Source organism: Drosophila hydei, unplaced genomic scaffold, assembly GCF_003285905.1.
Source record: "Drosophila hydei strain 15085-1641.00,03,60 unplaced genomic scaffold, DhydRS2 tig00000232-arrow-arrow-pilon, whole genome shotgun sequence".
In the NCBI taxonomy this organism is placed as follows: Eukaryota; Metazoa; Arthropoda; class Insecta; order Diptera; family Drosophilidae; genus Drosophila; species Drosophila hydei.
This window is the reverse complement of record NW_022045690.1, coordinates 633,380-655,636: the sequence shown is the minus strand read 5'-3', so window position 1 is coordinate 655,636 and position 22,257 is coordinate 633,380. Positions and strand designations below refer to the sequence as shown.

At 38.6% G+C, this 22,257-nt stretch overlaps 3 protein-coding genes across 3 annotated transcripts; 2 read left to right on the top strand and 1 right to left on the bottom strand.

The window, feature by feature from the left end:
* Window positions 1-1,206: 1,206 nt before the first annotated feature.
* LOC111600191 (T-box transcription factor TBX1) lies at window positions 1,207-10,574 on the top strand. Its single transcript, XM_023316200.2, has 7 exons — window positions 1,207-1,452; window positions 4,423-4,820; window positions 6,132-6,364; window positions 6,442-6,598; window positions 6,866-7,027; window positions 8,681-8,748; window positions 9,534-10,574. Exons 1-7 carry the CDS (start codon window positions 1,281-1,283, stop codon window positions 10,462-10,464), a joined length of 2,121 nt encoding a protein of 706 aa, XP_023171968.1. The 5' UTR covers window positions 1,207-1,280; the 3' UTR covers window positions 10,465-10,574.
* An 8,150-nt stretch (window positions 10,575-18,724) lies between these two features.
* LOC111600188 (splicing factor ESS-2 homolog) lies at window positions 18,725-20,421 on the top strand. The gene is made up of 2 exons (XM_023316196.2): window positions 18,725-19,193; window positions 19,254-20,421. Exons 1-2 carry the CDS (start codon window positions 18,854-18,856, stop codon window positions 20,402-20,404), a joined length of 1,491 nt encoding a protein of 496 aa, XP_023171964.2. The 5' UTR covers window positions 18,725-18,853; the 3' UTR covers window positions 20,405-20,421.
* Window positions 20,422-20,496: 75 nt separating this feature from the next.
* On the bottom strand, window positions 20,497-21,595 carry LOC111600190 (sepiapterin reductase). The gene has a single exon (XM_023316199.2). It carries the CDS (start codon window positions 21,346-21,348, stop codon window positions 20,563-20,565), a length of 786 nt encoding a protein of 261 aa, XP_023171967.2. The 5' UTR covers window positions 21,349-21,595; the 3' UTR covers window positions 20,497-20,562.
* Window positions 21,596-22,257: the final 662 nt, after the last annotated feature.

Below are 22,257 nucleotides of genomic sequence, written 5' to 3'. Positions count from 1 at the left end.
TTTCATATAAAGTATCTGATATATGTGCAACCTTAACTTCAACATGAAATTTATTTTTAATGTAGCTCATCTGATATTCGCCAATGCCCGACGAACTCGCTCGTCTACGATCAGTGCGAAGCTTCGCTGCCATTGGCCAATCGATGCGCAGCTACACACAGGCGCATACAGTTAGGTGCGCGCGCGCACACACAGACACACACATACACACGCACACATGGGCGATGCTAAATTTGGATGCTGATGCGACTGTTGAACGGCTCGAGTGGCGCAGCGATTGGTGAGCATTGCCTGGGTGATCCCAGCATCCATTGGACGGGCAAACGATGCGTCTGGCTCATTCCGCGGCCAAACTCTTGACAATACGGATGCGAGCGCGTGTGCAGCAGCAGCAGCAGAAGCAGCAACGGCAAATTTTCATTTTGAGTTCGAGTCAAGTGTGCAGACGGGGCAGCGCGGCATTGCGGTTCAACGGTTCACGGAACACGGATAACGGTTCGACAGCAAATCAGTTCGCACTTAGCCGGAAGGTGGCAATTGAGACACCTTTCAGCGGTTTAAATTCGCAACTGAACAGCAATAACAAAGGAGGAATCAAACGATCGGCCGAGTAAATCATTCAATCAATCAATCGTTCGCTCAATCAATTTGTTCGGTGTCAGGCAGAGCGGCCAGAGAAATTGGCAGTCAACGCGTTCGGACCATAAAACGCCAAACTCTAAAAAAGAAAAAAAATCGATTCGAACGGGAAATCGAACAAATTCTTGGGAAAATCGGTGAAAATATTTGAAAATTGCGTCGAGGTGTTGAAGCGATTGCAATTTTTCCCCACAAATTCGTTTCTTTATATATTTTTTTTCTGTGCGTTTGTGTGGTGCTTATTGTTGTTGTTGTTGTTGTTCTGATTGACACGCTGACAACTTGAACGGCGGCTACCTACATTTTTTCAACACATACGCGAGCACACCGAGTGTGCCTAACTGTGTGTGCGTGCGTGTGTGTGCGTGTGTAATAATCAAATTTGACAACTGCGCGAAAAACTTTTGAAGTCAAAACAAAACCAAGAACTGAATGACCTAAGCCAAAACAATATCAATTATTCACTAGTTTTTCAAAATTTTCGTGTTTATTATTTTGTTTCTCTCGGATTTTGGATATTTTTTTCAAATATCATTTATATGGGTTAATTGGACGCTGACATAGAGTATATACAGAGCAGACACACACAGCGCAGCGCGTTAAGATATCGTTTCAAAAGTTTTCGAACTCAAATCGGAAACATGACACACATGCTCGGCCCCACGGAATGCGCCAGCGCCATGGTGGCCACGATGCCTGGGTTCCTGGACAATGGCCTCAACAGCAATCTGGCGGACTATGGCTTCTATGCGAATGACTATTGGACCTCGGCGTATACAACGGCCGGACTGAGTCCCATGAAGCAGATCGAAGGTGAGTCAAGTCAATACAAAAGCGATCTTGAAAGTACATTTCGTTTATGGTTTGTATAAAACTACAAAAGAAATAGAGCTTACTATAGGAAATGTCTTTGCCTAAGATTGTATTTGTAGAGTCAAAACTTCTTTATTACTCTTAAATATATTTAAACATATTTCATCACGACGCAAAGTATTTATGAGATGTTTGTATTCTGCTCTTTATTAATATATTTATTGATGTACACAAAAAAATATTAATAAAGCACGCTTAACTGGCTTTAGTGAGCGAGTAACCGACACAAAGGCGCTTAGTCTTTGAATATTAATATGAATCTAGTCAAAGTTCTTAGTTAATAGGTTTATCTAAGTATATCTGCAAGAATATATAAATATTTGATTAAAAATTAAAAAAAAGAGTTAAAATTATTATTGTTAAGACTTAGAAAAAGACAAAGTAAACTTTTATAAATAAAATATTTTACATATATATATAATATATACGAAAATTGTGTTAAAAGTATTAGTATTAAAAATAGTAAGTTTGTATTTATATTTTTAACATAAATATTTAAAAAGATTAATGAATACGAAAGTCTTATTTTTATTTTGAATATTAATATTTTTACTTGTATTTCTATTTTTAATATTAATATTTTAATAGAATTAATTAATTAAAAGAGTTATTTTTTTTAAATTTTTTTTTCAACACTATTATTTTTTACTAAGATAAAAAAATAGAAAATTATGAAAGTATATATTTTTTAAAAGTATTTATTTTTTAACAGTTTGTTTTTGCTTAAATTGATTTGTTTTTTTTTTTAACATTTCGCTTCAATTTTTAAATAAATATTTCTATAATTATATATCTCTTTTTATTTATATATTTTCTATGTTTATATATCTATACGTAATATCTCTGTACCAGCTTATCATAGTTTGTTTCACACTCTAGCTGCTGCCTGAGTTTTCAGCTCGTGCAGCTGATTTATTGAATATATTCAGCCTTGGTTAATCACAATAGTGTTTCGACTAAGAGTTTTTATAAAAGACTTTGACTTAGGAAAAAAGTATTTTAAATGAAATAAATAATTTGTAAAGAATGTTTGTCTCTGTACCAATGCGCATCTGAATCTAAGTCCCAAAAAAGAATTATGAAATATAATTATAGCTTAGAACTTGGACTAAGACTTGATCGTACAATTCTCTTCATTAATTCTTATACGATTATAATAAATGCTCAATTATTATTCAATATTTGAGCATTTGATGGAAAAAAAAACTTTGGTCTATACATATCGTTATGTAGTTCATATAAAAATCAATCATTATCAAGTCATCCGCCCAAAACAGATTTTGTCAAATAATAATAAAAATAATAGAAAGTAAAAAAATGCAATTTAACTTGTGAGTTATTGAGCTCATGGCTGACTCAAAATAAAACTTGGACATGAAAGTTTCTTAATAAGGTTTAGAGGCTCCATAAGCTTCAGCTCGAAGCTCATTGGCTATAGTCTATACTATTTTATATGGTACCAGAGCCAGAGCTCAAGCTCAAGCTCATTAAAGCTTCCTCCCTTGCCTTAGGGCCTGATAAAAGCAGCATCTGTACTGCGACCTGGCACAGTCGAAAAGTTGAATTACTGAAAATACTTTGAGCGCGAATAACTATATAAACAAAGGCTGGCAATTAGCGTGAAACTTCTTTAAATGCTCGAGTCGCAAGCAATAAAATAAAATTGCGATTGACATTATTTTCTTTTGTTTTTGTTTTGGTTTTTATTTATATAGTTGTTGTTGTTGTTTTCTTTTTGATGTTTGGGTTGGCGTGACAGAAAAACGATTATTTGTGCCAAACGCTAATTGATTTTAGAATTCATTCGTGAAGCGGCTGCCGACTAAACCAAACAAAAAAAAACACGTCTCATTAAGCGACAATTGATGTTGGAGCGTGCGACGCCTTTGGCGACCTGTCATGGGTCATTGGCGGCGACTCCAACAGCAAACGGCGACGGAATGCCATTGCAATTGCAACGCGCTAGGCTGGCAACACTTGCAACATGCGGCAATTAATTGCAAGATTTGCTGTGAGGCGCCTGTTGCCTTGTCCTACAACCCTACACCCACCACCCCCCTGCCTGCCCCACTCTGCTCACTCTCTCTCCCTTCCTCTGCCTCTCTGTGTGCAAAGGGCCGACGCATTGCGTTAAATTTAGCTGGCAACTCAATCAACAGCCGCTGGCTCTGACGACTTTTATAATTGGATTGCCGCTATTCTTGCTGTTCATTATACTCGCCCGATCCAATTTGTCGTGCATATATACACATATATCCTCAGTGCTCCTCGGTGCCATTAGCTTGCGCCTGCGCGACCTTCTCCAGCGCCAGCGCCCGAGCCGTTTGATGTCGCACTTTAAATCATATAAATCATATTCTATATATATATCTGATTATGATATTTGCTAGCCTATATCAGAGCTGTTGACTTATATTTCCAGCTTCCACACACACGTATACATATAAAAATCTGATTTGATTTATGTGCGCAACTTTTTCGCTCATTTGTCTTTGCATCGCATCGCACCTGCAAAAATATTATCAAAAATACCTTAATAAATCACAAATTGTTTTTATTTGATTTATACAGAAATTCTATAGATTTTATAGATTTTTAACGTACAATTTGAATTTATATTTAATTTGTTTCCTTTTTTTTTTGTGTTTTTCCTTTTTGATTTTTAATTAAGTCTTTAAATTTATATAAATAAATTGTTAAAAATAACAAAATCAGGAAAATTTTAATTTTAAACATAGCTCGTAGACGGATTTTATGTTTGCTTAACAAAAAAAGGACAAAATACTATAAAGTAAAAAAGGAAAATCTCACATATAAAGCATCAGTTCTTAAGCAATACAAAGAGGTTTTATATAAAATGTAGTCTATCTAAAGTAAACTGCTAATTCGCTTTCATTGCCTCACTTGCAGCTTGCATACAGACGGCGGGCAAGGATCGCACCTCGTACAAGCCGCTGGAACAGATCGATGCTAAGCTGGCGGACATTGATGCGCAGAGCACAGGCAGCAATAGCACCAGCAGCAACAGCAGCAGCAGCAGCAGCCACTCAACTGGCGCTGCCAATTGCCAGGAGCAGAGTGTGACGGACTATGCTGCTGGCAACAGCGGCAGCAGCAGCAGCAACAACAATGAAGCAGCGACGGCAACGGCGACGGCAACAGCAACTGCAGCAGCAACGGCAACGGCCAACAAAAAGTATAAAAACAGCCACAAAAAAGACAACAACAGCAGCAGCGGCGGCACAGCCAGCAGCAACACGTCAAACATCAGCAACAAAAACAACAGCAACAGCAACAATAACAAAGGTGTAAGTACTTAACTAAGCTTAGCTGATAGATGTATATAAATATAAATATATATATTTATATATATTATATATATATAAATATAGAATATATTTAAAGCAAAAAGTAAACGAGTCGCAAGCAAAATGCCATCAGTCAAGCGGTTGTCAAAGTACCATGCTCGTGTCAAAGTTCCTGTTAGTTGGCAAATGCAAATGCAATTGCTATGAACATTTGTTGTCGACAACATGTTGAAATCCTGTTTCTAATTTGAAATAAAACAAAAGAAATCATATTTGCTACCGATCGTTGACAATTTTCAGTCCAAGTTCAAAAGTACTTGACGGCTGCACCAATTGTCTAGTCAAATTTGACAAGCACTTGCATTGTCTAAAATGCAAATTTGATAGCCCATAAATATTTGCTGCACATTCAAAATGCATATGAAAAGTAGGCGTTATATATATATATATATATATATATATATATATATATATATATATATATATATATATATATATATATATATATATATATATATATAGGAATATATAGAACTATCAAAAGTTCTACTATTTTGGGTATTTAATTAGATTAATTAATAATTAAGCAGCAGAAAGATTAATTTTAAGATTAATTTTTTTTTTCTTTTTTTCGAGATCTGTGTGATTAGAATGATTCTAAAAACATATTTTTAGTTTATAAAGTTATCTCAAGTAAAGGTTATCGGATACAATTGTCTAAATTTTAGGGTTTTTAAACAGTTGATCAACTTTTACTACATAAGATACATATATATATATATATATATATATATATATATATATATATATATATATATATATATGTACAAAAAGCCAAGTCAGTCAGAAGAGCGAACAGACTGAAAAGACTATACTAAGACACCTCTTTGCCTATATCAGGAACATATATACATATATAAGGATCTGACCTATTTGTCTGTATTAACCCAAAACATACTCTAAATAACCTTGAAAAACTATTAACTCTATATTTCATATTTCATATTTCATAGCCAAAATGTGGTTCGTATAGAAGCATTATAGCATTATACCTTGCATTAGCTTATCAATCATAAGTTGAAGACGTTAGAAGTTAGAGACTAAGGCGATTCGGATCATGAATAAATGAACTGTAGAAAGGGGTCAGGGTATCTCCTAGTCTATCACTTCCAGCTAGAGCACTCTCACTGCTATCATATGCTGCTTGCTAATATATATGTTTTTATACATTAAGCCTATGAATATATGTTTTCTGCACCTTCTATAACTTAACATCCCAATGCTAACACCTATAATCTGACCTTTGTTCAGGAGCCGGAGCCAGTGCATCCGTCGCTGGCGCAGGCGATTGTTGTGTTGGAGACAAAGGCGCTGTGGGATCAGTTCCATGCGCAGGGCACCGAGATGATCATCACGAAGACGGGCCGCCGCATGTTTCCCACGTTTCAGGTGCGAATCGGCGGCCTCGATCCGCATGCCACCTACATCTGCATGATGGACTTCGTGCCAATGGACGATAAACGTTATCGCTACGCGTTTCACAAGTAACTATTGAGTGAACCGAGTGCCGCCTCGTTCAATCTCACCTCATCTCATCTGATCTCGTCTGTGTCTTCTGCAGCTCGTGCTGGGTGGTCGCTGGCAAAGCGGATGCCATATCGCCGCCGAGAATTCACGTGCATCCAGACTCACCGGCGGCGGGCGCCAATTGGATGAAGCAAATTGTGTCCTTCGACAAGCTGAAGCTGACCAACAATCAGCTGGATGAGAACGGTCATGTGAGTATGGGCATTTGATAGGGTCATAAATTCATGCTTGGCTTTGTTTATGCGGGGCATAAAACATTTGGTTGCTGCCACCGCACCGAACAACAACAACCAATGATTATTATTATTTGTTGTTGTTGTTGTTGTGTTTGGAAAGCGCCAAACAAAAGCTGGCAGCCGCCATCCGAAAGCACTCTGCCTTCATGCAACATATGTCGTGCTCTCTGGGCCCTCGCTCACGCTGTCTCTTCATGGCAAACCACAATTACCATTCCACAGATCATATTGAACTCGATGCATCGCTACCAGCCGCGCTTCCACTTGGTCTATTTGCCGCCAAAGAATGCCTCGCTGGATGAGAATGAGCATTCGAGTCACTTTCGCACATTCATATTCCCGGAGACCAGTTTTACGGCCGTAACAGCATATCAGAACCAGCGCGTGAGTATGAGGCGATGGGCATTGCCAAAGGCATGGGAACGGGGTGTTTGAGAGGGGTGCGGGCCCCACTTGACCCACTTGTCAGCGTACCCACTTGTAAATGACAAGCGCCAACGCTTTTCAGTTTTTAGTCAAATTAACATTTGTGTAACATTTGTGGTCGACAAGAATTTTGATCCTCCTGCCACCCCCAGCTACGCCCAGCTCCTCCAGCTTCCCTTGCATATAGATAATACTTCTGCCAATTTGGCCTCGATTGTTAAATGTTTTTAATTTCTTGTTTTCTTTATGCTTATTAAAGTTACAAATTCGATTCTAACTCAAAGCAAATATTCCACATTTCGCATGACTAACGACCGACAGATACACTATAATTAAACAAAAATGTATCTATAAAAAATAAAATTAACAAATTGCTTTTTGTTTAGTATCTAAACAGCCTTATTTATAGCGCATGTTAATTATAAATAAATTTACTAACAAATTTCAAATATTTGTATGAATTCCATTGAAAATTTTACAGACGTGTCTATATAAAATAAAAAAAAGAATTTTAATATGAACTTTATTTAAATTTACATTGGAATTTTATTAATATAAAAAACTTTTTTAATATAGAATAAATTATAAACAAATATTTTTATTAATTTAAAAAATATATAATTTCAACCATACAATTAAATTTAAAAAACGTAATAATTTAATGATAAATTTTAATAACAATTTTTTTATTTAATAAAAATTATATCTATAAATTTATCAAAATATATATTTTTAAATAATATGAATACAGAAATAATTATTATTATTTAAAAGAAAAAATATTAATTTCCAAAATTGTAAAAAAAAGCAGTTTAAATTATTTTAAAAATATTAATTTCAATGATACCTAAAATTTATTTAAAAAATTATAATTTTAATGATAACTTAAAAAATATATAAAAAAATATAAATATAAATCAAAAGAAAAGAAATGCAAATAAATAATAATAATTTTGTTTCAGTAAAAAATAAAAGAAAATAAGCTACAATTTTTATTTAGTAAAGAAAATATTGATATAAATTTAAATAACAAAATAAAATTATTTTTATTTTAATTTAAAATTAAGTTTTAGTTCAAGAAAATATATTCAAGTTAAATTAAATTTAGTCAAACTGCATCACATAGCTTAAACACGCCATTTAGCTAGAGAGCAAAAATTCATATTCATAATTCTCCAAGAACTAAAATAAGGAAAAGAAAAAACACATATATTTATATATATATATATATATATATATATATATATATATATATATGTGTGTGTATGTGTGTTTAAAAATATTTGTGGTATTTTATTTTTAGCGCCATTTTAACGAAAGTATTTAAATTATTTATGCGCTCGACGTGGGTGTTAACACTTTTCGTTCCACAATTTATTGCAAATAAATTTTGTGTTTGTTGTCGTTGTTGTTGTTGTTGTCGTTGCTTATGTAGTTTGCTGTTTGCGTTTAATGCTTTGTAAACATTTTCTAATTTGTTGCATTTATATTGTAATAAAAACAACAGCGGCGCAATGAATATTATTAACATAATTGGGGCCAAAACAATTCTTGAAGAATTTTTAACAATTAACAATTTTTATATAATATTATAAATATTTCTGTGCGCAGGTGACACAACTGAAAATATCGAGCAATCCATTTGCCAAAGGATTTCGAGATGATGGCACCAACGATGTGTAAGTAGGCCAATATATGTATCTCTTTATCTATAAGTCTGACAGAGCTTACCTAATATATATTTGTATATATATTTAATATGGTAAACGATACAAAAAAACAAGCAAATCTTGTTTGAGCCTCGACAAAATACGACAAAAACTTAAGCCTTAGGCATTATTTATATAAAAGAAACATCAAAATGCAGCTAGACGACGCACGAATACCCTGCAAAGTAGTGAGCATATGCAAAAGATATATTCGTATAATATATATTTACATGAAATCCAATGTTGTATATAGCTTAGTCTGTTTTTTTTGTATCTGAAGCTTAATAGAGGGTTGCAGTATAATTTGTTATGAAGTTGACCCACTTAGAGGCAATGCCCAAATTTATTGTTAAACACAATTCAAATCCAAGTGGCCCGCCAGACAGTCCGTCGACTGGCTGATGCTACTGCTGCTGCCGCTGAAGTCATTCCGGGAATTGCCGACGCGTCGCATCTACAAAAATAAAACACACACATGAAACAATAACTCAAAATGGGTGCGAGAACTTCAACTTAGAATGTGGAGCATAAGCATCTCCGGCTGGCAATGATGGGCCAGCTGACAGACGTGCCAGCCAGCCAGCCAGCCGTGGCGCTGCTATAAACAAATTATTTTTTTCTTTCGCCTTTTTCATATTTCGGCCGAGGGTCGATTGTAAACAAAAAAAAAAAACAAGAAAAAAAACATAAAGAGCAAAGCGTTTTCGAATGTTTATCAAAAATTTGAAATTTTGAATTTGAAATTTTAATTGCAGCACCAGCGGCAGCCTGGGCATGTCCAGCATGAGCCATGAGAGTCAAGCGCGCATGAAGCAGCAGCAACAGCAACAGCAGCAGCAGCAACAGCAGCAGCAACAACAGCAGCAACTGCAACTGCAGCAGCAGCATTTAAAGTCAAAGGATCGAACGCCGCCAAACAGCTTCAGCTTGTCCTGCACCGAGCTTGTGGAACAGCAAACAGCAGCGGCAGCAGCAGCTGCAGCCGCAGCAGCAACAACCACTCAATTGGGCATGCAACTGCCAGCCACGCCCTCAAGCAGCTCAACATCGGGAAACTCACCGGACTTGTTGGCGTTTCAGTTGGAGGCGACGCCATTGCAGCAACAGCAACAACAACAGCAACAGCAGCAGCAACAGCATTTGCATCAGCAACAATTGCAGCCAGCGTCGCAGCACTTACATCAGCAGCAGCAGCAACAACAGCATCAACAGCAACAACAACAACATCAGCAGCAGCATCAGCAGCAGCAACAGCAGAGCCTTCATCAAATGTCCAGCAGCTATGGCGGCAGCTATCATCATCCCTATCAGCATCATCAGCATCAGCATACGGCAACTCCATTGACGCCGCTTTCAGCCAGTTCGGCATCGCCGCCAGCACCTGGTGCTGCTGCCGCAGCTGCAGCCACACAGGTGATGGCAGCGGCCAATATATACTCGTCCATTGGACAGCCGTATGCGGGGGAACAGAGTAACTTTGGGGCCATCTATCATCACAATGCGGCGCACTATCATAGCCACGGCTATGGTAGTCCGTACGACAAGCTCAAGGTCTCGCCGGGTCACATGCGCCAGGCGGCAGCCGCAGCATACGGCATGAGCAGCTATCAGAGCTTCTACGGCAGCGCAGCGGCCGCCCATCAAATGATGCGGCCCAACAGCTACATCGACTTGGGGCCACGCTGATAGGCGTTGGGTCGCACTATGTCAAGTATTATACATATAGTCAGCCCGGGGCCTGCACTCAAGTATTACAAGTATTTTCAACTAATCCAAAACTCAAACTCAAAACTCAACTAAACACAATTAATTATTATTATTATTTAATATAATTATCACTCACTTTTTTTTGTTAGTATTAAGCGACAGTTTTGTGTCTAGTTCAAGAATATGCCAAAAATGTATCGTAATTGTAAACAAATTCTAGCATGTAACAACTTTTTTTTTACAAATCTTTCATACCAAATGCGTTCGCATTGTCTTTAAATTGTTATTAAACTGTAATATTGTGTAAGTTTGCTTAGTGTTCTACTTCATTCGTCTCTCTGTATCTCTCACTCTCTATTTGTCTTTCTCATTTCCTTATTGTTCTATGTACATACAAACATTTAAATGCTGCAAACAGTTTCAACAATAAAAGCCAAATCTAAATTAACAAGAAAGCAAAAACGAATATTTTCTTAGCTAACGGTTAAATGCGCGAGCCAACAAAATGGCCGCCAATATGCAGCAATTGGTGCTTCTATCCTTTGTTTACGTTCACTCTCTCGCCATCTCTCACCCTCTCTCTCTCACACTCATGGTTTCTCGCACGAGCCGTTTCGCTCGTGTGTAAACAAAAAGTGCCATTGTTTTAATTACAGTTAACCAACGAAAGAGTGTGTACACACTTACACACAGGCACACCTTACCCATTGAGCCTTGCAATGCGTGCGTGCGTGTGCAACAGCATTGAAATCAATTTGGTTTTTTTTGTTGCTATCGCCCCACCTCCACAGACAAGCGCACACACTCATGCTGACATGCACGAGTACAGCTGATTTTCCCCTAATTCGATAAACTGACAGATAAAAGTCAATAGTTCGTCATAGCTAAACAATTTGCAAGCAAGTGTCTAACACCTGCATATTTTACCTAAGCTTATCTATGCTTCAAATATTTCTTTCAAAGTATTTTTATATACAAAAAAATTGTTTGTCATAGACTCGTTTCATTGCTTCAATCCCTTCTAATTTCTATGAAAGTCAACTCGAACAATTGATTTTTGTTTAACATAACTTGGAAAGTACAAGAGCTAGATGTATCAAATTTGGTATATAGGTTTTCATAAAGTATATACATATTATATATATACATTTTTTCGATATTCAAACTGAATCAAAAAGTGATTTTAGAAACTGGAGAAGCATAATTGATCTATTCAAATAGCGCCAATCATGCAGCTTTATAGGCTTACCTATTTATAGTATAGTTTCGCTATATGATTAATAAATTCGTGAAAAATATATTAGTCAAGAATACAATACTGACCACACCTGAAAATGGCATAAATACATAGCCATATCTGGGTACAGTCATACGAACTAATCTAATCAATGAATTGTTAGCTCGATTATCGAATGCCAACAACAGTATTTGTGTGGAATCACGGATATGGTGGGGACTATGTACGAGGGCTACAACTATATGGATTCATTATAACATATATTTATATATATATATTCTATATTCTATGTACTATGTACTATGTGTGGCGAGGCACCCTTCGGCGTTGAAGCATGCTCCATGTGGTGCCGTTATCATTAGTAACGGCACAATATGTGACGTTTGTATGTCGGACTACAGATGCAGATACAAATACACATATATATGTGTGTATATGTAGGTGTGTTACCTATATAAACTGAGATTAGAACTACGCCTCGTTCATCTATGCGATTTCACACGTTGTCATAGCTGCGTCTAGCAAGCAAACAGACAAAATCTACCAAGTGACAAGACGTCAAAACGCGACATTCATTAGTCACAATGCAAAGCCATAAAAAAACAGAATTGGATATATGTATATATATATAGAAATAGCTAAAAAGTGACGTATAGTCTGTGGGTAGCAACCTGGTAACGGGAGATTGATTATTTAGCGCTATTGAACTTTGGCCGTGTCAAACATCCTAAATGTTCCGGGCAATTTCGAATGGATGATCATCAAAGAGCTGTCACACGTACGTCATACTCACACGGGGTCCGTTTATCCAAGTTTTTCGCAGCGTCTAAAATTTAATACCGCCATTCGCTGCTGCTGCTGCTGCGGCTGTTGTTGTTGGCTCCATAAATAAAAGCAAATTGGCATGCATTTGGGCATTCAGTTGAGACACGAACTCGAACTGCGAGCACATTAATTTCTCAACACTTGCATAAAAATTCATAAAAGCAAAAAAAAACAATAACACAAAAAAAACAAAAAGAAGAAGAAGCAGCAGAGGCTGATTAAAGCAGATGTATCGCTGAGGGGCAGTATAGCAACTGAAACGTGTGGACTAGAGCTGAGGGTATTACGTATAACAACTGCATCTAGAACATGGACTCGACTCTAGTCCACACAACAACTGAGTCTTTCAAGCTGCTATTTGCTAAGCTCTGAAATTCTATGTATGAATGAGGCATGAAATTTATTAAAATTTATCATAATTTTTTTAAATCTGTATATCGTTTGTTGCTTATGCTAATTCAAGTTTGCTATCGATCTCAATTGATTTCAAGCCATTTGCAACAAGTTATCAATCATTTGAGATAAAGCTTCTGCCAAATATATTAAAAACTATATATTAAAAAAATTTGAAAAAATATATATATTAAAAAATTTTTAAAATATATATTATTATTGCTAGGTTTTTTTGAAAGCCTTTTTTTAAATTGTTTAAAAATATTTAATGAATTAATACAGAGCCGAAATTTAATTTATGTTAAAAAGAGTAAAATAGAGTAGCAGAGAAAAAAAATTGTAGAATTTATAGTCGAATTATATAGAAAATATACAACATTAACGCAGGCCCTGAAGCGTGCGACGTGTCGCTAATAGAAACGTTATAGAAGCAATGCAGAGCTTATCAAAAATATGATTACATAATTGTAATATATATATACATAATAGCTTAAAGTTAGCAACAAGTTAAGAGGTGAAAAATAAACAGAAATTTAGTTAAAGCAAATAATATTAATTAATATAAATATAACATAAATATATACATATATGTATGTGTCTTATCTTATGTAGTCATAAATAGATAAAAGAAACTTTTAGCAACTTTTAAAGAGTCAGTAAAATGTCTTAAGATCAGTCATGAAATTGTGGTTAAAATGTTTTTCCTCTTCTTGATTTCCTCATTGTGCTTGTGAGTGGACTACTCTGTTGTGGGCACCTGCCCGTATGCATCACCTGATGAGTAATTAGAGAGCTGTGGAATGTGATTCATGACGGCAAATGTGACGCAACGGGACACCGATTTCCACATCGAACTGCATGAGAAAGTTGTATATATATATCAGCTCAGATAAGACTATATGCTCTATACATGGCCTAAGCTTAGCGCTGCCTCAACCATGTGGCTTCAGTCGGCGGTAAAGCTGCTAATCAAGGCGGGCGGGCGGGCGGTCGTCTTTACTTTACTTTTTACGAATGGTTGATAAGCCTTATCAGCGCATGACGTTGAAGTCAGCTGTATCATGTATTGGCCTAGGATTGCAAGGCCAAGTCCGATATGACGACGATGATGATGATAATGGAGTGGACAGACGCCAGGCACTTAAGCTGGCTCTGCCCAGACCCTTTGAAAGATGACTTCGGGATGCCACTGTAAAATGAATATCGGCATTCAATATTTGAATATTTATGGCCGACGTGCACTGCGGTAGGTCGCACAACAACACACACATGTGTGTGGGTGTGTGTGTGTGTCTGAGTGTGTGTGACACTGTTGTAGGTGTGCGGTGTGTCGCCTGGTCGATCGATATTTGCGTTCGTTCGTACGCTCGCTCGTCTGTTGGTGTCAAATGGCTGCAAGGTTTTCAAGTGGCAACAACAACAGCAACTGCAACAATAACAACAACTGCAACTGCAACTGCGACTGCGACTGCGACTGCGACTGTGTCTGTTATTCTTATCAACTTTGCTCTGTTGCTATGAGCAAACGTTGCTGCTGCCGTTGTTGTTGTTGTTGTTGTTGCTGTTGCTGCCGTTGTTGTTGCTACATTTTCCGCACAAGTTCAAGGCGCGTCCATAGCTAATCGCTTTGAAAGTGAAACCGTGTTTATATTTTGCTTTAATTTTTTTTCCCGCCGCTTTTCCATTGACACTTGAACCTTTGTTTATGCGCGCCTCGCGTCTGTTTGGTATTCCACGTTGCTCATGTCTCCTCGCTTCTATCTGATCCTAAATACTCTGCAGCAGATGTGCTCCAGTTTACGCAAAGACCTGACTTGAAGCCAGCTAACCTTGGCACAAGTGGGTTCAGGGTTCGAGTTGAGTTGCCTTTGACTTGGGTTTTCGTTAAGACTCAAGACTTGATTTCATTAAGCTATTTCAATGATTGTGTATTCTTATAGAGAAGCTGTTAGATATATAGCCAAAACTTTACTTATACCCGTTCACTGAGTCAAAGGAGTGTATTGGTTTATGTCTCTTTTCCTATAAAGTGTTAGAAGGCGTGACTAAGCGGGAAATGCTTTATCTGGCTTAACAGCAACTTGAGATTTGGCATAGTTATAGTAGATATATAAATATGATATATATAGTAGATATATTTACGCCTATTGAAGACATGCTAAATCTTTCAGTGCTCTAAAGCTTCTCTACAGATTGTCAAAAAAACATTATATTTTGATGTTTAGAGCTCCAAAATGTCTGAACTTACTGCAGACTCTAACTACAGATTTACCAAAAATTATTTAAATATTTTGGAATCGCGACATGCTTAGCTGTCTTTTTTAACGTCTTAAAAATCTAGAAATAAATTCTTTATATAAAGGTCTAGCTATATATGAGTAGTTAACACCAAAAAAAAAAATTTTATATTAATTTTCATATTAAGCAAATTGCATTAAAGAAGTTTTTTTTTATTATTTTATTTTTTTCTGCAGCTAAATAATATCAAATTTACTATCAGTAACAATTATTGTTAGGCAGGGCTCAGTAGAAGATTTTCCCCTACGATTGAGCAGGGTATGCTCTAGTCGCTTGAACTAAGTTGTATATACATATATATATATATACATATATATACATATATATATATATATATATATATATATATATATAGATTTATATGAAGTGCTGCAATCCTTTTTTTGTGGCTACCTTTTCCGGGCATTTGGGGCGCACGCATGCGCGACTCTCGAGTGGATATTGACATATTGCTGACACGCCCACAAACAAATCTGTGCAGCATGCCCACATGACAAGCCCCTGCTCCAGGCGGCTCGACTGCCATGCCAGACGCACGTGCCCGCAGAGAGGCGACGACGACGATTCGAGTGTAATAAAAAAAAAGGAAAACACAGCTCAACGGGAGGAGCTGGGGAGGGGCGAGCAGCCAGATGGAGAACGGGCGCTGGCAGTAGAACAAAGCTGACTGGCAACAAAGTAGTTGTTGCGTTTATGAGCCGTGAAAATGATGAAATAAAAGCGAAAAGTGCATCGACTGCGAGCGGCTGGTGGGCAAATATGTATTTGCAAATTATATTTTGATGGCTGTCGCGGCGAGCTAATTAATATTACACAATATTGCAACGGGCCATCAATTAACGTGGCATGCTGCAGCCGCAGTCGCAGTCGTTGCAGTGGCAGTTGCTTTGAGCGTCGCTCGTTGATTCAACGGAAATTGAGCGAGTAATTCAAGCAAATGTTGCTCGGAAATGTCGTGCCATAAAAATCGGCTTGCCACAGCGTGTTGAAAAGTGTCTCCTCAGCTTCTTAGGCCCGTTGCCCAAGCTGCCATCCTGCCGGCGCGCACTTACCAAAATTAATGCGATCGATGACAACGCCTCTGCCGCTGCAACAATAAAAGGCAAAGGCCCAAAAATAGCTAGCATACATACGTACATACCATGCCATGCATACGTACATACATCCATAGAGCATCTAGAGCATTATGCTGCCTGCCGAAAAGGGACAAAGCAGCCAGTGAAATTATGACACGATGTTTTCTTCTGCTGCACAATTATTGCCAACTGTTAACAGATTTGTTGGCCATGCCGACAAACTGCAAAAGGGGAGCAGCAGCAGCAGCAGCAGCAGCAGCATCCTCTATGTCTGCTGCAGCATTTGTTTGATAATGATAATGGCATGTTGATGTCGATGGCATTTTCCATTGGAAAATTGAGTCATTTTCAGTGGAATTATTGCCATTCTTATTGTGAAAAGATCGAGCAAATCGAAAACACAAGTTAAGCATTATATAAATTATAATGCAGATACCAACAGGCAAAGCAGAAGGAGCTGAGTTGGAGATGCTGTAGCAGCTAGCCAGATACTATAGCCAGAGTTTATGCAGATGAGCTGAAGCTAACTAAAACCATGTAGATAGCTACAGCTGATGATCGAGAGCTATTAGAGAGCTGTGGATCTACTTCAGACCACAGCTAATCATATAATCAAGCCTTCGTAAGACATTTGCTTGAAAATATATATGTATGTAGTTCTTAATTCTGATTCTGATTCTGATGAGTAAGCTTAAGAATAAATATTTGCTTAGCTAAGTAACAGTTAAGCTCATTCACAAGACATACATCAATTCCTGATGTATAATGTGACCCTTATAGGCATCAATTTAGACTGAGATCAGATCAGCTTACATCCGATTACATTAGGTGACATCAAATAAGTCTAGATCGGATCAGCTTGCATCAGAGTACATCAAATCAGGCTAAAATAACTCCACTTACATCAGGTATGATTACATCGGATTACATCAAATTACTCTACGTCAAATCAGCTTACATCGATTGAGATTTACATCAATCAGTCTCCATTTACATCAGATATGATTACATCGGATTACATCAAATCAGTCTACATCAAATCAGCTTACATCGATTCAGACGTACATTAAATCAGTCTAAAATAGATAGACAACAGATCAATCAGCCTACATCTATTTAGCCTGCATCAACTTACATCAACTTAGCTTACATCAGATTACATCAAATCAGTCTGCAACTGAAACATATAAAATCAGTTTCAAGGACTAAATTTTGCCGTTTTACAGGCATTAAGAAAAGTTTAATTTGCTGCTGGCCTTGCGAAGCGTTAACAAAGTTTTTATTTAAAACGAATACGAAGTAAAATTGGAGTTTAACAAAAATATACGAATCGCAAAAGTCTCAACGGGAACAGCCTCAACAGTTCCATCCCCATCAAACTGTCAGTCTGAACTTGTAAGAGGTGTTAATTGGTAGCTAAGCTTAATCGTAATCCAAACGCTGCACACCCTGTAGACGCAAATTGGGCCACGAAGCCACCTGGAAATTAGTTGGAGTGTATCTTGATCTTAGCCTTGGTCTTGGTCGTAGTTCCTCGTCATCGAAGTCATCATTGAAATCAGCAATCATGCGTGCGATCGGAGACAGCCTCTCGCCATTCCAAAAGTTGACGACATGACGACAGTTGGGGCAGTTATTGTTACGTTCGAGCCACTTGCGCAAGCAAATCTTGTGGAACCAGTGACTGCATGGCAGTCGATAGACAGCAGACAAGCCGCCATCCTTGGTGGTTTCCAAGCAGATTGTGCAAGTGGTAGTGTATGGTAGACGGCGAAAGTCCCATTCTAGCATTTTGTAAGCCATATATCCTTTGAAACGGTACAGCGACATAGCGACAATCAATATGGCCGGAATGAAAATTGCAACAAATAGAAACATAATAAGAATATCGTCAAGGTACTCCATAGTGTAGCTGTCTTGATATTTTCCGTTTTCTTATATTGATACTGCTCTATTGAGTAGGAGATTGAATTGTAAATTTGCAATGCAAACTGATTCCTACTAGGCTATTATAATTTCTGTGTTGCTATGATTAGTTACATATTTTCAACAATTTTAAATATAAAAAAAACGTTACTAAAACGTATATGATAGAGGGAATGCCCATAATATTTTACATGGGTATCGATATTTAAAAAGAAGGTGCGATAGTTTTGCAGCAGTATGGCAACCCTCTGGTTGTTATCAAACAGATGTTTTTCCGCTGACAAAACATCGATAATTAAATATCGATAGTATGGAATGTACCGTCGTAATTTATAATACGACTTAATTGACAAACACAAAACTTAGCTTAAGTCTTAAAAAAGTAGTTTGCTAAGCTGTATATTTTGGAAGCCTTTAAGTCCTTACCATATTTAAATTTTGGAAATTTAACAAAGTATTCAATCGATACATCGTTTGCAGGCAAAATGGAAAACCATCGATATACTCGATGAAACCATTTCTAATTTGGCAGCTTTAGTTAGTTTGTTTAATACGTGCTTCCTTTTTTAATTAAAGCCGTGTACTAACAATATTGTGTACTGTGTTCGGTACAATGACTGATACACCGAAAACACCCAACACTCCTGGCAGTCGGGCCATGGAAGTTGCCAAAGTGCAGGACCGTGAACTAGCGCAATTTAAAATGCCATTGCCAAGCAGTGGGGACGGACGCAAACATAAGCCAAAGATCCTGACGGAGGAGCGCTACATTGAGGAGATGTCCAAGATTATACAGCGTGATTTCTTCCCTGACTTGGAACGGCTGCGAGCACAAAACGACTACCTCGATGCAGAGTCGCGTCGCGATTTCCTGCAAATGGCTGAAATACGTGCGCGTTACAGTTTGGGTCGTGCCTCCGGCACTGGTAACAGACGCAATAGCCGCAACAATGGTAAGTTGTTACGATTTTTGGCGAAGAAGTTCGTTAACAAATTACTTTACTGCATTGCAGCGATGTCACCAGCAACATTTGAGACGCCATTGAGTACAGCTAACGCAGGTTCAACTCCGCTTCCAAACACACCGCACTCCACCGCCAGCAGCCAAAAGAGCAGTGCCAGTAAAAACAGTGCTGAAGGTGGCTGCCAGGATGCCATTGGGCGTAAAATGTCGCTGGACAGCTTTCTACATAACTACACAAGCGAGGACAATCAAAGCTTTCAGGAAATCATCGAGACAGCCGAGATGAAACTGCGCCAGAAGTATGCAGTTCTCTACAATCATGAGCAGCTGTCCACTGAGCAGCTGCAGCGAGCGTTACTGCTGCCCAGCCTTGAGCAGCAATTCGATACACCCGATCCACTGCGCAAAATTGAGACCTGGAAGTACACCAATAAGAACTCTGTTATGTACGTGCCGGATGGCGTCGAAATGTCCGAGCAAGAAAATGTTAAGCACCAAGAACGCAAACCCACTATTCGACACGATGCTACAAGACTGCCAACAACGTGCGATACGGAGACGCAAGCCAGCCATCCAGACGCCAATGCCAACCGGAACGCAACTGGCGAAGAGGCCAGCACAAGCACGCCTCGAATTCGGGGATTTGATTTGTTGCGTTCACCGTCGCCACGACCCGGCAAAGCGTTCTCTCCGATCATGACCTGGGGCGAGATTGATGGCACGCCCTTTCGTCTCGATGGCGGCGACACGCCGCTGCGCAACATGCCTGGACCCTCGTTTCACATCAATGAGAACTCACGCAGGGAGAACATTGCCATTGCGCTCGCCGAAAAGGTTAGCGAAAAGATGCGCAACCAGAAGCAGCAGGCTCTCAACACAGCTCGTCGCAACATCGGATCACCTTTCGTACGCTCCAGCATAGAGCGTTTAGCGAGCATGTCGCCAGCCGCTCGACGCCTTGCCACTGGCAAGCTGGGGCTACGCAATCACACTCCGCTGCTGACGCCTTCGCCAGCGACGCGCAAGCGCAAGGCGCCCAGTGTGGTGCGCACAATGCCACCAATGACTAACAGCAAACATATTCCTGGCAAGGGTACGCCCAGCAACGCTCCCACGCCCATAGATACGGGCTCCACTCTCACAGATGACCTGCTCAAAATTCCAGCGAAAAGACGCAGCGCTGCAGCAGATTTCTTTTGAATTATTCGAATTGTTTCATTAACGAGCTTTTTTTATTGGTATTTAGTTGACATAGCGTAATATAATTTCAATGAACCAGATTAACATGCATTTGTATTTATATTTATATTGGTATTATATTTATATTTATATATGTATGTGTTTAGATATTTGTCCTCCTAATCCCGGTAGTCCACATGATCCCCCGACTTAAACTTCTTTGACTGCAGCACCTGCACGAATTTGAGCACTGTTTGCTGTGGTGTTAGCATTGTCTTAGATTCGCGCTGTTCCTTGAATGCGGCCGCCAAGCCCGGATCATGCGACTCCCTTTGCACCTGAAGGGTCATCTGGGTATCGATGACGCCGGGCGCATAGTTGAGCACCAAAGTCTTGGCCGAGGACTCCTCCAGTGCCAGCACACGGAAGTACATCTCACGTGCGGCCTTAACCGTACAATAGTATGCCATTGAGGGGAATGGCTCCAGAGCTGCCAATGTACTGAGATTCACCACCAATTTGGGAATGGCGGCAAAGATGCGCATAAATTCAGCGTTCAATGCCAGAGTCGAGAACAAATTGATGTGATAATACTGCTCCAGTACCTTGGTGTCGCCCATCTCTCGGGCATGCTGCGACGTGTCGCCCAATGTGCCCGCATTGTGCACCACAATGGCACGCTCAAACTCCTTGCAATCTTTGCCCTCCAGCGTCTCGCCCAGAATGCGCGCAAAGTCTGCGCCATCGGCTGTGGCTAGCTCCAGTGTATATGTGTGCACGACCACCTCTGGTCGATCAGCCAGTATGGTTGATTTGGTCTCCTGCAACAAGGGTTCGTTGCGACCAAGCAATACGACCATCGATCCCGTTGCCTTTAATTGGCGCGCCAACTGCTGGGCAACCTCGCGACCAATGCCACGCGAGGCGCCTGTCACCAGCAAATAAGTGCGCTGCTCCAGATTCATGGTAAAAAGCAAGTTTTATTCCGACCCTCAAGCGCTGCGTCAACAGTTGGTTGCAGGTTTATAATGACTGTCTATCGAAGGCAGCTTTCAAGCAGCTTCCTCAAAAGCTTCGAAACGTGTATGTATCTGGATAGGCTTATACGTGCATCTATGTGTGTGTGCGCTGCAGCTGTCGGTTCTTCTATAGGTTATGACACTTGTTAGTTTAATGTTCGTGCCTAAGGCGCACTCCTATCAAGTGTCATAACTATATCGATAGTAAATAGAGCCTCTTTTTGTTGTGCTTTGTTCCCAACTTTCGCCTTTGGGAATTTTTATGAGCTTTTGCTTACACACATACGCGTAGAGACATATGTTTGTATGCATGCATGTATTTACGAGTTTTACTCAAGTTTTACTTTGTCCAATTTATACATAGTTGCTTAACCGCTTTGAGATTCGCTTGGCCTCACATCGGCATAAAAAGGTTATCGGCTCTACATGTTGCTCGCATTTAAATGATAATTGCTTATTAATTGTCACACTTAAGATCGCATAACAAGACCCGCAAATGAATTTAAACAGCAGCCGCTTATCAATCGCTCTCCAACCGCGCAGTGCGGAATGCTAGTGCAGTTTTTGCCAAGGTCAAAATAACTAAAATACTTAATGATTTGACTGAAACTTAACCAAAATTAAATAAGAGATTGCTAAAAGCTTTTCGCTTTTTTTTATTGAACATTGAAAATGTGTTGAGCAATGCTAAAAATTTTAATTTAAAAATGTGTTAGGTCTTAACATATTAGAAATTAGTACACTGAAAAAAAAGATCTAGCTTTAAGAGATATAATAATACTCCGATTTAGAGATTAACAAGATACACTGAAAACAAATTAGATATTTAAAAAAAATCCAAAAAGATAGATTGTA